The following is an 18,496-nucleotide window of genomic DNA, read 5'->3' as shown; positions in this document are numbered from 1 at the left end:
AATGATCCCAAGAAGCCTACCTTGGAAAAAGCAGTCACGCTGCCCATCACTGTGCCTTTCACACTTTGCCCTGAAATGAAGGGTGCCACGGTGCTCAGAAAAACAACTCAAAATAATGGAAGGCTCTGTGAACTGAGAGACAAACCAAACAACACCAAACTCTAGAAATGATATCTTAAAATAAATATGAGAAGCAGAGAGCAAGTGGAGAAAGACTGTGAGCAACTCTTTAATCCTCTGCTTTAAAATAGAACTGACAAAATCAAAGGAAATGCAAGATGTGTAACATAATGCAATTAGTTTTGTGATAGAGATTATAAAAGTAAAATGTACTGAGGAAACTGATAAAGAAAAATAAAACTTTGATATAAAAACATAATCATGTGCTGTAAATAAGAGAGCATCTCTTTCCAATATATTAATATTAGACATTTAAATAAAATAATTTCCTCCAGAGGCCATGGGACTTATGAAACTATAGACTAAAGCTTGTTTAATATGGCTAATTAGTAGCATGTTAAATCAAGCACGCTGAACATATATATTTCAATTGCATTACCTGAATAAGTGGTTGAGAATGGGAACCGGCTAATACCACTCAGAAAGCACTGAACTTTAAGCCTGAAACTTCAGAGACCAGCTTGGAAAGAACTTGTCCTCAAGGGATGCCTTTGCCAGGGCCACCATGTGCTATAGATGGGGGAACTATAGTGCTGCGGGAACTCAGCCACTACTGAGAGGAGATCCAGCTAGTCAAGGCAACATGGTGAGAGGTGATTTCACCCAGTATTTACTGGTTCTTGTTAATCCATCCACTAAATCCATCCTGCTATTTGTCTCACTGCAGGACATGCTTCAGCTGGATGGATCCCAGGCTGGGCAGCTTCACACCCAGACAGCAGTAAGAATACTGAGAGGAGTGAGGCTTGAATAACTCCTCACTGGGCCTTCAAGATGTGACAATGAGGCAAGGTAAATTCTGCTTACTGTTGCCTTATAAGGAATCTGGGAGTTTGGCAAAGGTGAAAATAACCCACATGGGAGGGTTAGTCTTAGCTAAATTGGTCTTGGAAATGTTGTGCTTTCCTACATTATACAAGTATTAGTTCACTTCTGGGGGGGTTTGTCTTTGGTAAACAAACTAGTTTTCTCAGAAAGCAGACTCATATGCAACAGTTTGCCCCCAGCTCTCTCCGTCTTGTACCAGTATGACTGCACTAGTTTTGGCTTCCCATGTCCGGTATGGTCTCCAGTAGGTACTCCACCACAATTTGATCATACGTGAATCAAAATGAGTGCAGTAGCTGCACTCATTTTTGCGCCACTAAAATTTCTACCATTCTCCTAGCCCGTAGCACAGTTTTTTTATTATTTCAAGATACTAAAAAATAGGTGCCCCCTTCTTCCCCCCCACCCCGCCTCAAATCCCCACATTTTTGTTACTGCTAGAGGGGTGCCAGAAAAGACTTTTAGCTGACCCCCATGCCAACAGCTGTACAGAGGGAACATGACTGGAGATTTGGACCAGATGACCTTTAAAGGTCCCTTCAAACCCAAACCATTCTATGACTCTGTGATAAGCCAGTCCTGAGGCAAAGCTCTTGAGGCAAGGAAAGCCACAAGAAATGTGCTGGCTACTCACTTCTGCCTGGCCTAGGACTCTGGATGGAAACATTAGAAACCTCCAGAGTTAAGAACTAGAAGAGCCTCTTCCTGTTTTAATAACCCCAGCAAAGGTCTGCAAAATGGAGAAGAAGGTTTCAGTCATGCATTTAACATCTCTTATAACATGGTGTATTGAAATGAAAATAAATAGTAAAAATATTCTTGTATGATGTACAAAATCAGAATGCCTGTACATCCGAGTATTTGCAGTTGATTTTACTTTGGTATGTTGGAGCACAAACTCAGATGAAAAAATAGTAAATAGACTTTCATATGCTGACACATAGAATCATAAAACTGTAGTATGGTTTGGGGTGGAAGGGATCCTAAAGCTCATCTAGTTTCAATCTCCCTGCCATGGGCAGGGACACCTTCTGCTAGACCAGGTTGCCCAAAGCCCTACCCAAACTGGCCTTGAATGCTGCCAGGGATGGGGCAGCCACAGCTTCTCTGGTAACCTGTACCATTGTCTCACCACTCTCATAGTTAAGAATTTCTAACTAATAACTAATGTAAATCTATATTCTTCTAGTTCAAAGACACAGAATTGCTTTAGTGAAATACTGATCAAAACATCACTGAATTAAAAAAAGAAAGTGTATTCTTTACTTTATTACAACATTGCTCGCTAAGAGTGCTTTAACACATCTGTGTCAGCATCTTTAATCTTCACCTTGTGTTTCAAAGATATGAGGATCAGCAAAGTAAAATTAACTTCTGCTTGAGGCTAGAACCAAATAATTACATGTAAAATAATTTTAAGATGCAGATTTGTCCAGCATTTGGTTTTCCGCAGAATTATTGTGCTAAGAAAAGAAAATTCAGAACAATTTTGAATGTTCTGGGATTTAGGTCTCCCTTTGCATGCTGAACAGCAATGCAAAACAGAGGATGCTGCTGGAGCAAACATCTATGGTAAATTTAAGCTGATTCCTGAGCACTACCTTAAGCATATCTACAGCTGTTCAATGAGTATGCTTAAAATTAATAATGTCTTTAGCAGCTTTCTGAAGCAAAGACTAAATCTTTCTGTACTCCAAGTATTTTTAAGGTCTAATCCAAAATGCAAATTATTTTATTACGGATTAGGTGGCCTCGCAATGACATTGACTCATTGTTCCCACAACACTCTAACTCCATCCTTGCAGGCCTGGACAATGGCTCCATATACCTCCCAGTCCACTTGTTGTTACTTCCAATTTTTATGTCTCTTTTTTATGTTTTAATTTTGTTCAGGATCTCCTTGTTCTTTCTTGCGGGCCACCTTCTACCTTTGCTTCATTTCCTGTTCATCAGGATGAACCATTCTTGAAATAGAAAGAGGTGATTTTTGGAAACCATCCAGCTCTCCTGGCCCCTTCTTCTCTCTGGGACAGTGTCTCATGAGATTAATCAAAGCAGTGCAAGCCTGCTCTCCAGCAGTCAAGGACTGTGACCAACGGGATCTTCATCTGGTAGGAATTCTGGTATAAAATTAAATTTACAAGAGAAGACGTGGAAGTAAGTTCTAGTCCACTGAGTAGCAAAACTTTATGCTGACTGACTGACATCATGACTAGGTCCATAATGCCTTTCAAATTTTATGTATTACTTTTAAATTGTGGCCTCTTTTTCTGCAAACTGTAACAGGAATGTTAGCATCAAAAAAATGTGAGAAGAAGAAATATAAGTGGAATAATAAGCTAGGTGTGTGGATGACTGCACATAATTCAAAGAAGAAATCATAGAATAGTCAGGGTTGGAAAGGACCTTAAGATCATCAAGTTCCAAACCCCCTGCCATGGGCATGGATACTTCACACTAAACCATGTCACCCAAGGCCCGTGAACACTGCCAGGGATGGAGCATACGCAACTTCCTTGGCAACCCATTCCAGTGCCTCACCACCTTCACAGTAAAGAACTTCTTTCTTATATCTAACTTAAACTTCCCCTGTTTAAGTTTAAACCTCTTGTACTATTGCTACAGTCCCGAATGAAGAGTCCCTCTCTGGCATCCATGTAGACCCCCTTCAGATACTGGAAGGCTGCTATGACGTCTTGTCCTGGGTTCAGTAGCAGTAGTCAGTTTTTCTCCTTCTTAGTAGCTGTTGCAGCACTGTGTTTTTGACTTTCGGCCTGGGAACGGAGCTGATAACAGCGATGTTTAGACTGACCAAGGACTTTGTGAGTCTCATGCTCTGCCAGGGAGGAGGAGAAGCCGGGAGGAAGCAGGGACAGGACACCTGACCCAAACTAGCCAAAGAGGTATTCCATACCACAGCACGTCATGCCCAGGATGTAGAACGGAGAGTTCCGGGAAGGGCTAGATCACGGCGGGGTGGGGGCGAGATACTAGTTGGTGAGCAGTTGTATTTTATTCCTTGTTATTTCCTTTATCATTATTATTATTGGTGGTAGCAGTAGTGATTTGTGTTATACCTTAGTTATTAAACTGTTCTTATCTCAACCCGTGGGAGTTGCATTCTTTCGATTCTCCTCCCTGTCCGTCCAGGAGCGGAGGGAAGAAAGGTGGGGGGGGAAGTGGACTGCATGGTTCTGATTTACGGCCTGGGCTTAAACCACAACACGTCTCCAGGCTGAACAGCCGCAACTTTCTCAGCCTATCTTCATACGGGAGGTGCTCCAGTCCTCTGATCATCCTCATGGCCCTCCTCTGGACTTGTTCCAACAGTTCCATGTCTTTTTTATGTCGAGGACACCAGAACTGCACACAATACTCCAAGTAGGGTCTCACAAGAGCAGAGTAGAGGGGCAGGATCACGTCCTTCGATCTGCTGGTCACACTTCTTTTGGTGCAGCTCAGGATATGGTTGGCTTTCTGGGCTGCGAGCACACACTGCCGGCTCATGTTAAGTTTCTCATCAGCCAAAACCCCCAAGTCCTTCTCCTCAGATAGAAGTTTATCTGTGTTGCATTGAGTTATTCCTATAGCTGAAAAAAATGGTGTCTCACATTTAGGCTCATGTTAAATTTCACACAGGTGAAATTAAATGAGATTATTTCCACACAGATCATAAAACTGTAAAGGAGGTTTTTGGTTTTTGTTTTTTTTTATAATTTAGATTCTGAACTGAGGCATGATCAGGTATTATACCATTCCAGGCAAAAGTGAGACTAATGACCTGTACACAAAAGCAAATTCCGTGGGTATAACACATTATTGACACAAGTTAAGTGCTCTAGCCACACAGCTGAAGTCTTGGAAGACAAAAACAGGAACTGGGAGTTTGAAGACCTTGGCCCATTGTGGAAAAGGATCAGGTTTGATCTTAGGACTCTGAATATGCACAAGTCCATGGGACCTGAGGAAATCCATTTGTGGGTCCTGAGGAAGCTGGAGGATGAAGGTGCTAACCCACTGTCCATCATATTTGAAAAATCAAGGCAGTCAGGTGAAGCTCCCAATGACTGGAAAAAGGGAAATATAACCCCCACTTTCAAGAAGGGGAAAATGAATGACCCAGGGAGCTACAGATCAGTCAGTCTCACCTCTGTGCCTGGCAGGATCACAGAACAGATTCTCCTAGAAGCCATGCCAGGGCACAAGATAAACAATGAGGTGGTTGGTGACAGCTTAGTGAACATGGCTTCACTAAGGGGAAATCCTGCCTGAACGATTTGGTGGCCTTCTATGATGGGTCTATGGACCTGATGGACAGGGGCAGGGCAGTTGAGATCATTTACCTGGACTTGTGCAAAGCGTTTAACACCGTCCCACATGACATCCTGGTCTCTAAACTGGAGAGACATCAATTTGATGGGTGGAGCACTTGGTGGATAAAGAATTGGCTGGATGGCTGCACGCAAAGAGTTGTGGTCAATGACTCAATATCCAAAGGGAGACCAATGAGGAGTGGTGTCCCTCAGGGATCGGTGTTGGGACCAGTCCTGTTCAACATCTTTGTCGGTGACATGGACAGTGGGATTGAATGCGCCCTCAGCAAGTTTGCTGATGACTCTAAGTTATGGGGTTTGGTTGATATGCTGGAGGTAGGGGATGTCATCCAGAAGGACCTTGACATGCTTGACAGGTGGGCCAATGCCAACCTCATGAGGTTCAGCAAAGCCAAGTGCAAGGTCCTATATCAGGCACAGCTACAGGTTGGGCAGAGAAGGACTTGGGGATGTTGGCTGATGAGAAACTTAACATGAGCCGGCAGTGTGTGCTCACAGCCCAGAAAGCCAACTGTATCCTGAGCTGCACCAAAAGAAGTGTGACCAGAAGGTCAAAGGAGGTGATCCTGCCCCTCTGCTCTCGTGAGACTTCACTTGGAGTATTGAGTACAGTTCTGGTGTCCTCAACATAAAAAGGACATGGAACTCTTGGAACAAGTCCAGAGGAGGGCCATGAGGATGATCAGGGGACTGGAGCACCTCCGGTATGAAGATAGGCTGAGAAAGTTGCGGCTGTTCAGCCTGGAGAAGAGAAGGCTGCATGGAGACGTCATAGCAGCCTTCCAGTATCTGAAGGGGGCCTACATGGATGCCAGAGAGGGACTCTTCATTCGGGACTGTAGCAATAGTACAAGAGGTTTAAACTTAAACAGGGGAAGTTTAAGTTAGATATAAGAAAGAAGTTCTTTACTGTGAGAGTGATGAGGCACTGGAACAGGTTTCCCGAAGTGGTAAATGGTCCATCCTTGGCGGTGTTCAAGGTCAGGTTGGACAGAGCCTTGGGTGACACATGCTCTATAGCGTGAGATGTCTCTGCCCATGGGGGGTTGGAACTTGATGATCTTTAGGTCCTTTCCAACTCTAACCATTCTATGATTCCACGAAAACTTCACATACAGTGTCAGAGCTTGTTTAAATGACCATATAGCACATGTACTGTTTCATCTTTATGCATTAAATCTGCTGTCTTGTCAGAGAACGAAGCTATATGGCTTCAACATAATTTGATCCTTTTTTGTTACCGTCTTAGTATCTGTTAGGTGTTGATAAATTAATTGCTTAATACTTTGCTCTAGTACATTTCTGGGAATCAAAACTGTGCTGACCTGATAATTTCCTGGGTTGTCCTCTTCTTAAAAATAGGTATAATACCTGCCCATACACACTCGTTTTCTAACTTATGTGATCTCCATCGGTTTTTGAAAACAATAACTAATAGTCCATATACAGATTCAGCTAGTAATTTAAACACTCTAAGTGATCTTATTACACCATTTCCATTGAATTGATTTCTTCAAATAATTGTTAGCCAATTCTTTTATTCCATACTCTCTGGTTAAAATTGATTTTCTCAAATAGCTGGTCAACTAACCTATTTTGCTAAAGCAAAAGAAGCCTTTTTTATATCATCTACTATCTCTCTCCTTTCCTGCTAAGTAACAACAGTGTAAAAAGCAAAGGAAGTTACTATAATTGCAATCTTTTTGTTGCCTTTTATGCTGTGATGTGCCTTAGCCTTTCTGATATCCTGCTAGATGACTCTGCTGTTCTTTTCTACTCACTTTCAGTCATGGGGTTTTGATTCTACATTTTGTAAAATTAATTTTCACTTTTCAGGAAGCTATATTATTCCTTTATTCTACTTCTACTTTAGGGTAATTTTCTGCTCTACCTTAAGCACAGTCAATGCAAGATGTTCTGCACTCCTTTTGTCCCTAAAATTCCTTTCCAAGATATCCTACTTACTAGTTGTCTGAGCTCACTGAAGTCTATCCTTTCTGAAATCCATTATCCTATTTTTTTTTTTGCTCTCAGTCCTCCCTTTTCACAGTGTATATTTTGTGATAACTAAATTTCTAACCAATTCCTCTCTTAGTCAAAATCAAATCTAAAGTAACCGTTACCCTCTTAACTTTCTCCATCTTGTAGGCTGAACCTGGTGTCCTGGTTTAGCAGTAGCAGTCATTTTTCCTCCTTCTTAGTAGCTGGTGCAGCGCTGTGGTTTAGACTTTCGGCCGGGGAATAATACTGATAAAGCCAATGTTTTCAGTTGTTGGTCAGAATGTTTACCCTGACCAAGTACTTTGTGAGTCTCATGCTCTGCCAGGGAGGAGGGGAAGCCGGGAGGAAGCAGGGACAGGACACCTGACCCAAACTAGCCAAAGAGGTATTCCATACCACAGCACGTCATGCCCAGGATGTAGAACTGAGAGTGCCCGGAAGGGCTGGATCACTGCTGGGTGGGGGAGTTATCGGTCAGTGGGTAGTGAGCGGTTGTATTTTCTTCCCATGTTATTTCCTTTATCATTATTATTATTGGTGGCAGCAGTAGTGATTTGTGTTATACCTTAGTTATTAAACTGTTCTTATCTCAACCCGTGGGAGTTGCATTCTTTCGATTCTCCTCCCCGTCCCTCCAGGAGCGGGGGGAAGAAAAGGTGGGGGGGGAAGTAGACTGCGTGGTTCTGATTTACGGCCTGGGTTTAAACCACAACATCTGGCCAGCAGCTAAGCACCCACACAGTCACTATCGCACTCCACTACTGTTGTTCCCTGTTGGGATGAAGAAGAGAGTAGGAAGAGCAAAACTGAAAAAGCCTCATGGGTTGAGATAAATGTGGTGTAATAAGGGAGGGAAGGAAGGAAAAAAAACAAGTGTTGCAAAGGCAATTACTTTCCACCTCCCACCAGCAGCCCAGGCAGTCTCCAAGCAACAGCTACTTTGGAAAGAAAAGCCTCCCCAGTTTTTGTTTCTGAGCATAATTTTATATGCCATGGAATATCCCTTTGGTCATCTTGGGTCAGCTATCTCAGCTGTATTCCTTTTCAACTTATTGTCCTCCCCAGCCTGTTCACTGGGAAGGCAGAATAGGAAAAAGAGAAAGTCTTAAGGCTGTGCGAACACCATTCAGCAACAGCCAAAACATTGGTGTGTTTTAGTAACAAATCCAAAACACAGCACCATATGGGATCCTATGAAGAAAGTTAACTTCATCCCAGCCAGACCCAGAGCAACATTTTAAAATACATAAATGTTCCCAGCCTTGTCAAGAACTTTATAAGCCATTGATATCCTCACATGTTATTATGGTAACAGATACTGAAATTTCTCCATTACCAGCAGATGAAAGCTTCTGTTAGTTTCTCAAAAAAGCCTCTTAATCTTCTAGAGAAATAGTCTGTACTAGATCCATGAAAGGACACAACCTACCATCCCTTTTCTTTTTAAAGTTACCTCAAAAATTTTCATAGGTGTCATGGTTTAAGCCCAAACGGTAACCCAGAACCATGCAGCCGCAAGCTGATGAGCTTTCTGCACACACCTCACCCCCTCCAACTCTCTTGGAGAGATGGGAAGGAGAATTGGAAGAATGCAAATCCCTTGCATTGAGATAAGAACAATCTGTTAACTAAGGTATAACACAAAACCATTACTGCTACCACCAATAATAATAATGATAAGGGGAATAACAAGTGGAGAGAATATAAAAATGAAAGGTGAAAAAGAAAAGAAAACAGTAAACACTAGTGATGCACAATATGATTGCTCACCACCTGCTGACCAATACCCAGCCCAACCCAAGCAGTGATCTGGCCTCTGGGGTAAATGCTGCCAGTTTCTATACTGGGCATGATGTGCTGTGGTATGGAATACTCCTTTGGACAGTTTGGGTCAGGTGTCCTGTATCTGTTTCCTCCTGGCTTCTTGTGCCCATTCTCACTGGCAGAGCATGAGACTGAAAAGTCCTTGATCAGGGTAAACATTACTTAGCAACAACTAAAACATCGATGTATTATCAGCATCATTCTCAGACTAAAGTCGAAAAAACAGCACTGCACCAGCTACTAAGAAGAATAAAAATAACTGCTACAGCTGAACCGAGGACAACAGGTCTTTCTCTTATCCCTATCTTCTCTGTAGAACAAGTATTTATGAGAAACCATTCAGAACCTCAAAGGCAAAAGTGCATATAAATGCTAGAAACCACAGAACAACTTCAAAAGTATGGAACTCTGTCTGGGGACAGGTGAGCAGTCGACAGAGAGTTTGTGGGTCAAGGATAAAGGGAGAGCAGCGATGGGGGACATTACTGTGGGGATCTGTTACAGGCCACCTGATCAAGAGGAATCTGTGGATGAAGCGCTCTACAGACAGATAGAAACAGCCTCACATTCACAGGCCCTTGTTCTCATGGGAGACTTCAACCACTCCGACATCTGTTGGAATGATGGTACGGCCCGGCACAAGCAATCCAGGAGGTTCCTTGATTGTGTGGAAGATAACTTCCTTCTGCAAGTAACAGAGGAGTTGACAAGGAGAGGTGCCATGCTTGACCTCATGCTCACCAACAGGGAAGGGCTGGTTGGAAATGTGACACTCCAGGGCAGCCTTGGATGCAGCGACCACGAGATGGTCGAATTTGAGATCCGCAGGACAGTGAGAAGAGCGTGCAGCAAGCTCACTGCCCTGGACTTCAAGAGAGCAGACTTTGGCCTCTTCAAGAACCTGCTTAGTAAGGTTCCATGGAATATAGCCCTAGAGGGCAGGGGGGCCCAAGACTGTTGGTTGATATTCAAGGATCACCTGCTACAAGCTCAGGAATGTTGCATCCCAACTAGAAGGAAGTGCAGCAGGAGGGCCAGGAGACCTCCTTGGATGGATAAGGAGCTGCTCAGGAAAATTCAAAGGAAAAAAGAGGCTTATAGAAGGTGGAAGCAGGGACAGGCGGCCTGGGAAGAACAGAGGGATGCTGTCTGGGAAGCTAGGGACCAGGTTAAGAAAGCTAAGGCCCAGTTAGAATTGAACTTGGCTAGGGATGTTAAGGATAATAGGAAGGGATTCTATAGGTACGTAGCGAGTAAAAGACAGACTAGGAACAACGTAGGCCCCCTTCGGAAGATATTGGGAGAACTGGCTACCCGGGATTTGGAGAAGGCTGAGGCTCTTAACGACTTCTTTGCCTCAGTCTTCACTGGCAAAAGCTCTGACCGCACCACCCAAGTCTTGGACGGCGAGCGCAGGGACTGTGAGAATGAAGACCCTAGGCCCACTGTAGGAGAGGATCTGGTTAGAGACCATCTTAAAAACCTAAACGTACACAAGTCCATGCGACCTGACGAAATCCATCCACGGGTCCTGAAGGAGCTGGCAAATGAAGTTGCTAAGCCACTGTCCATCATATTTGAAAAATCTTGGCAGTCAAGTGAAGTTCCCGACGACTGGAAAAAAGGAAATATAACCCTGATTTTCAAGAAGGGGAAAATGGATGACCCGGGGAATTACAGACCAGTCAGTCTCACCTCTGTGCCTGGCAAACTCTTGGAGCAGATTCTCCTGGAAGAAATGCTAAGGCACATGAAAAACAAGGAGGTGGTTGGTGACAGCCAGCATGGCTTCAGTAAAGGGAAATCCTGCCTGAACAATTGGGTGGCCTTCTATGATGGGGCTACGAAACTGATGGACAGGGGCAGAGCGGCTGACGTCATCTATCTGGACTTGTGCAAAGCGTTCAACACTGTCCCACATGACATCCTTGTCTCTAAATTGGAGAGACATCAATTTGATGGGTGGACCACTCGGTGGATAAAGAACTGGCTGGATGGCCGCACGCAAAGAGTTGTGGTCAATGGCTTGATGTCCGGCTGGAGACCGGTAATGAGTGGTGTCCCTCAGGGACTGGTGTTGGGACCGGTCTTGTTCAACATCTTTGTCGGCGACATGGACAGTGGGATTGAATGCACCATCAGCAAGTTTGCCAATGACACCAATGACACCAATGTTGTTCGGTTGATAAGCTGGAGGGAAGGGATGCCATCCAGAAGGACCTTGACACGCTTGTGAGGTGGGCTGATGCCAACCTTATGAAGTTTAACCATGCCAACTGCAAGGTCTTACACCTGGGTCGGAGCAATCCAAGGCACAGCTACACGTTGGGCAGAGAAGAGATTCAGAGCAGCCCTGCGGAGAAGGACTTGGGGGTGTTGATCCATGAAAAAATTAACGTGAGCCAGCAGTGTGTGCTCGCAGCCGAGAAAGCCAACCGTATCCTGGGCTGCATCAAAAGAAGCGTGACCAGCAGGTCCAAGGAGGCGATCCTGCCCCTCTACTCTGCTCTCTTGAAACCTCACTTGGAGTATTGTGTACAGTTCTGGTGTCCTCAGCATAAAAAGGACATGGAACTGTTGGAACAAGTCCAGAGGAGGGCCACAAGGATGATCAGGGGATTGGAGCACCTCCCCTATGAAGATAGGCTGAGAGAATTGTGGCTGTTCAGCCTGGAGAAGAGAAGGCTGAGTGGAGACCTCATAGCAGCCTTCCAGTATCTGAAGGGGGCCTACAAGGATGCTGGGGAGGGACTCTTCATCAGGGACTGTAGTGACAGGACAAGGGGTAACGGGTTCAGACTTAAACAGGGGAAGTTTAGATTTGATATAAGAAAGAAATTCTTTACTGTGAAGGTGTTGAGGCACTGGAATGGGTTGCCCAGGGAGGTTGTGAATGCTCCATCCTTGGCGGTGCTCAAGGCCAGGTTGGACAGAGCCTTGGGTGGCATGGTTTAGTGTGGGGTGTCCCTGCCCATGGCAGGGGGGTTGGAACTAGATGATCTTAAGGTCCTTTCCAACCCTAACTATTCTATGATTCTATGATTATAAAAATCTTTTGAAATACTGATACGGGGACACCGTTGACCATTGATACCAGGAACACCTACATACTTCAACAGCTTGCAGTTGAGAGCAATTATAAAACAGATGTTCTCTCCTCCAAAAATAATATTTCTATCATTTTAGCTAAAGGCAACTATATGATAAAACTTCACATTAATTTTATGCAGCATGCAGGCTCAGATCTAAAATTCTCCTGGCTGTCTCATTCTGAGATCACACCTGTGAAGCTTTCAGACTAACCCAAACTTGAAAAAGTGCTGCCAAAGTGTGTCTGATTTCACTGCTGAGCTGTTGATCTCAAAGCCAGTCTACCTGCATTTCAGCCACTGTAGAAGTCAGCCCTGCCTCCTTTAATGGATCTGGAGCTTAAGCTTTATGAGAAGTGAGGTTTATTGAGCACAAAGGTATGTGTGCATGTTTGCCTGTTAACAATCCCCTTAACAATCTGTAATCCTTCACTAAGCTTAATTACGTTTGAAAAAAAAAAAGGAGAGGATTTCTTCAAGTCTGTACAAGCTGTATGAAGAAAGATATCTGGGAATAGGAGAGAGATGCTATAATTGCCCTCCTGAACACTCAAGAAGAAGTCCAGTCTTGTTAGAAGTTGGTTCTCACCCTTGACACACAAATCAATGAGAAACCAGCTCTGTTGCTCTGAAATTATTAATGATTTCATTGATTTCTGCAAACAAAAAAGTCACAAGAATGAGGACACAGCTAAGCAATAAAGCATAAGTTTTAAAATTTATGTGCATGCTGTGATCATTGCATCTAAGTATCAGTTAATAAGCATCAAAATATTGCTTGTTGGGCTTACTCCTAGTTAACTCTAAAAGAAGAGAACAAAAAAATCCCATTGATTGTAGCATTAGAAGTGGAAACATTAATGAACCACACCAGACTTTTGACAGTAAGTTTGGTAAATGACAGAGTTATAATTTCATTGTGTATTTCAGTATAATTTTGTTAAATATAAAAGATATTGGCCCAAAGTCTGTTCCTCTTCTCCTGCACTTTCATTTTCCATTTAGAAAAAGTGAAAGGAGGTACAGATGGAAATTTAAATTTCCAGTGCATAAGTAAATAAGTAAACAAACATCTTTTTAATGCAACACATGCTTAAATTCAAAGATTGAATTCAAGGCTGAGCACTTGGGTGGGGCCTTACAGCACTTAATATTCATCAAGCAGAACCTCAGCGGCTTTAGTATCCTTGGAACAAAACCTGCACAAAGCACTTGCCTTCTGCTACTTCATCCTGAAGGAGTGTCACTGTCAAACATCTTTTCAAACACCATTTTAGTATAGCAAGACTCAATGTGTAATACCTCTTGCAGTGTTAAACAAATCCTTTGGGTTGTTCTTGCACTGGCAAATAACATCCATGGTGTGAATACTAAGAAGGCAAAGACCAGTAAAGCATATTTTAGCTTCAGTAAAGCATAAGGTATTTTCACTAAGAAATAAAATTATGGTCTAACTGATTTAGTTTTATCTATTCTTCTGCATGCCTGTGTTATCATCTAATTATCCTAAGTATTTTACTTTTTTAGAGCAAACACAAATTCTGGCGTTTGTTTTCAACTAAAGGAGGCATTATGCGAATAGTGATCTTTGCACCTAAGTATCAGTCAGAAATTTTGTTTGTTGGGCTTACTCCTATTTAAGTTAGTTTTTTAAGACAGGCAGTCTTTATGTCTGAAAGTTAGAATATAGAATGAGTAAACAGATAGATACACATAGTGTCAGACACTACAATACTGTCTCATACTCAAAACTTTTCGGTGTATATAGGAACTTGATTGTATTTTGTACGGACATCAAAGAATGAATGGAAAAATTGGTCTCATTCACGGACTACACTGTGACATTGGGAGATATATTTCAGGTTACAATATTTTTCCTAATAAAATTGAACTGTAGTAAGTTAAGATGAAATCTCACCTGTAAAGTGCTGAAAGTGGCCGCTTGTTGCCAGGTTTTGGTCTGTATGGTTTTGGCTCTCCTGCCATGTTGATATCTGAAAGCAAACGTTTGATATTAGCAAGTCAGATGCTTGGAAGTTAGATTGAGTTTGCAAAGGCACTTTCAAGACACTGAAAATGAAAAACAGACAGTGAAAATGGACAGCATACCTAAAAACACCTATCAAGTTTTGATCACTTCTGAATTGATTCTATAGAACACGCCTTAAAAAATCTTACTGTAATGGATATTTTAGGCAAAATGTCAGTTAATGGTAATGGAGAAAAATGACATTTTTTAAACATACAGGAGTTTCCACTCATGGAGCTAAAGCCAATAACATATTTCTATTACAGAAGGAGACTTGATTCATAACTTAGATGCTGAGACAAACTATGATCTGTCAGATTGTGTTGTGGAGGACTATAATGGTTCCAACAAGTTCCCCTTTAGGCTCTAGAGGAATGCACACTGATCTTTAAGTGCTACTTCACTGTTCACCCAAAAAAAATCTTTTCAAAAACAAAGAAGAGAGTATATATTTTGTACCCCTAAAATAGATTTTTTTTCTGTTGTTTTGTTGTGAGTAGAGAAACACACTGGCTTTAAATATCGTATGCAGAAAGAGACACTCAGGTTTTGACATGCTTTATCCTAGGCAGGTACTTATAATTCTCAACAACACCAGAAATCTTATGCACACTTTTTAAAAGTTCACTTACATTATTTCTAAGTATTTATCCTAGAAATTTAAAAATATGTCAAGCTATTAGTTGTGCAGGTACTCCAATTACTCTTTTCTTCTGAATCATACTCATAAATGTACAAGGAAATACACGTTCATAATTCTGATTGCTTGTAACAGTTACCCATGGAGAAAGAAGCACAGACTCTTCCATGGAGATTACCTTACTTGAGCTTAGGAAGCTGCCTGTATAAACAAAAACCTATTTTAGAAAGCAGTGAATGTTGCAAAGTTGACATTACAAGAAATCACAAGGATAAAGTAAAAGTTCTGTTTAAGAAACAAATTCCATGACGAGTGATGCTGCAGCTAAATTTTTCCTCAGTTTCACTATATATAAAAGAGTAATATTCAACAAAATAAGAGCTATTTCAGCGTAAAAGTTCTGGGACAGAACAATGTATCCTATTTACCATGGAATTACCTCATGGTCGAGGCTTTAAAGGAAACACATTCTTGGTAAAATCTGTGTTTAACCTGAAATTGAGTGTAGTAGAGGGAAAAGAATAGTAGAAAGCTGATGTGTAGAATGAGGAAGATAGATATTCTTGACCCCAAAAGCTGCAACAAAAGCCTGAAACTTCGTGACTGGATACTTTTATTTAACACAAGGTGGAAAAAAAAAAAAAAATCCAGCTGATTTTTTTTTTTTAAGTAATCAGAAACATTGAAAATGTGTGTCCAGAAAATGTGCGACAGAAAAGATTTTTTCATTGGAAATGTCATGCTTCAAATATTAAAAAAACAAAAAAACCCAAAACCCCAAATACCAACATATTTTCAAATTAAGTTTGATATTTTGAGCTAAACCAACATTTATTTTAAATTATACAATGTCCTGAAATGACAAGTTTTGGTGTAGAGCTATTTCATACAAAATATACTTTTTGGTAAAATTTTCTCCATATGAAGCATTTTGGAATTAAATTTGATTGTAGTTCTTTTTGTACGAGCTGTATTCTTGGAAATCATAGTTTTCCATAAAATATTTTTTGTTTCACTTATCTCTCTGAAGTTGGATGAATACTGAAGACACTTTTCATGCCTTCTCAAAATGCTTTCCCTCCCTTTATTTTAAGCAAGTGCTTTATTAGGTATATATTAAACTTCTTTTTTGATGTTTTTTAAAAATTCAGCTATGCTTCCCTTATTTAAAGAAATATAAATTCTAATTTATAATTAATGTTGACCCATCCTTAAACCACAACATAAACATCAAGCATTTCTGGAAGCCATTGAGAAATTTTGACAGCTCTGTTGCATTTCTGTTGGTTCTTTGAAATAACAGAATTGGAATGAATTTTTTATCCTGTGACTTTTACAATAATTAGACCTTTTCACACTATTTTAATATGTCAGATTTAAGGTCATTGACTATATTGACACTTACAACAACTAGCTCAAATTTTAGGAAAAAAGTAAAATTCAGTTCTGTCTTGGGATATAGATGAGGCTGTGGGATTCATCTTCACATATTTTTCATGTCTCTCATCTGCTTGTCTTTCAGAGCTACAGTCCAGATCATTATTCTTAGGCATATGACTTTAAAGACTTTTTCATATCCTTCCAGGAGAGATCAGTACAAAGACAAGTAGTGTAGAAGACTAAGGGCTGTTTGTTGTGTTTTCCCTTTATTTTAATCAACACTGTCAGAAGAATAATGCTGTAAGAAAACACTGCTGCAAAACTGCTCAGAATTAGTTAAGATTCCCTGACAAATAAATCTGTACATGTACCAGCAGAAAACAGTGAACTATGTTATACAGCAATAGCTAGGATTTCTCTTTAACACAAGAAATAGTTCATAGAAAAGCTGTGCACATGGGGTTTTTCCGTTAATATGAAAGTGATTGAACAGCTCTGTAACTCCCTAAACATCTTGTAGTTAGGCTAAGAATGGATGTAGGAAATTATTTGAAAAGTTAGAACAAATTTTCATCCCATTATTTTTTGCCACTGTCTACTCCAACCTCAAATTTCTAACTAAAATTAGAAGTGAACTTGTCAACATTTCACAGGATAGATTATTTCTAGTCAAAGTGGAAATCTTGTGAGATAACTTGTTCTCTTGCTTCATCTATCATTAGCTTCACAGCAGACATTTACATCTATTAGGTCATAGACTGTGTGTCAAACAAATTTGTTGGCTGTAGCACTCTAATGATTCCACCCGAAGGAATGTAAAGTGGTATCACTCCTTATGCTGTAAGATTAACTACTTGTACATGAATATGAACCAGACAACTTGACAAAGAACATAGGCTTTCACATTGCTGCTACTTGGGAATGGAGCAGCCTAGGGATTCACATTATTTTCTTTACTCATATACTACAAATTTTCACTCAGTCATCAACTTTAAGATAAATTCAACACTGAAATTCAAAATATTAAGGAATCACTATGAATAGAAAAGTGACTGTGCAGAGAACAGCACATTGTAATGCAGAAGTCTGCTCCCTCTGTGCTTTCAGAATCAAATGAGATTATTTTATTAAAAGAAATTCATCTTCAGGCCTATCTATTCCTGTTAACACATCAGAGGTTAGGTAAGGTAAGAGGTCTAGATTTCATTCAAGGTTTTGTGTCATCAGCAGGATATATCTAATTTTGAACAAGGTGTTTTTCTTTCTGATTGTACTGAAAAGTGCCTAGCAATTAAAGAAGGTGAAAAAAATGTAAAGCATTTAGAGAGAGCAGTGATTGTATCAGTGGCTACATAAATTTGTCTGAAAGATCAACTGAACAAAACATGATCTGTCTTTCTCCTATCACTGTTTCCTACCACTGCCTGCCTAGCTACTCTAGGCAGTAATATCCACAAAGACTCTGGACTCCCTCCCATTTTTTGAGAGGCAGTATCAGCTAACCTTGAGGCTTTGCTCATAGGTTTGCTGTCAAAGCAATCTGAGAATCGGGTCTTGAAGACAACAGTTGCCTTTAAACAAGCTTTGTAAGTGCAAGCAATGATACCTAAGGAGTATTCATACACCAGAAGTATTTCAGTACTTCTCAGCATACCAGCCTTTCAGATTCTTTGAAAAGTTTTATTGAAAAAGAAAAAAAAAAAAAAACCCAAAGATACAAAATCAATCAATCAATCATTTTGTCTCACAAAAATAAATGCCATAAACTAGAAGCTTCAGTGGGCATTAGCTCAACCCATGAAAACTGTGACTTTGAGGATTTATGCTACAAATCCAAGACCTGTTTTAGACTACAGCTATTGAATAAATAGTGCCATTCCCAGGCACTAGTACTCAGTTAACTCTTGCACTAATTGTCAAAGTGGCTTCTGGCATGACTTTTAGTGCCAATTAACAAGTACTCTCTTATGCGGTTTCTAGACATAGGTAGAGAATGGACATGACCTTGAAATATTGGCAAATTAGCTGTGGCCACCCTGCTTTGTAGGGCAAGACCTAGTCAAAAAGAATGATTCCAAGTACCTATAATTGCATACTACTGATGTGTGTGGGCTCCATGTCAGAAAGACTGGAAACTCTTACATCCTCAATAGCTCAGCAACTAATTTTCTAAGACTTGTTTCATCAGATT

The 18,496-nt window shown here is 40.9% G+C and overlaps 1 protein-coding gene across 1 annotated transcript in view; it reads right to left on the bottom strand.

Annotated features, from left to right (window-relative positions):
* The window catches only part of RALYL (RALY RNA binding protein like), a gene marked incomplete at its 5' end in the record, with an annotated part of 181,874 nt that overhangs the window by 46,953 nt on the left and 116,425 nt on the right, over positions 1-18,496 (bottom strand). The window contains one exon of the mRNA XM_080610904.1: positions 14,175-14,250. Within this exon, the coding sequence (XP_080467030.1) occupies positions 14,175-14,250 (76 nt within the window). The remainder of the gene's footprint in view (positions 1-14,174; positions 14,251-18,496) is intronic.

The sequence above is a fragment of the Psittacula echo genome (assembly GCF_963264785.1).
Source record: "Psittacula echo genome assembly, chromosome: 2".
Taxonomy (NCBI): domain Eukaryota; kingdom Metazoa; phylum Chordata; class Aves; order Psittaciformes; family Psittacidae; genus Psittacula; species Psittacula echo.
Note: the sequence above shows the minus strand (reverse complement) of the source record. Positions and strands in the feature narration are given on the sequence as shown.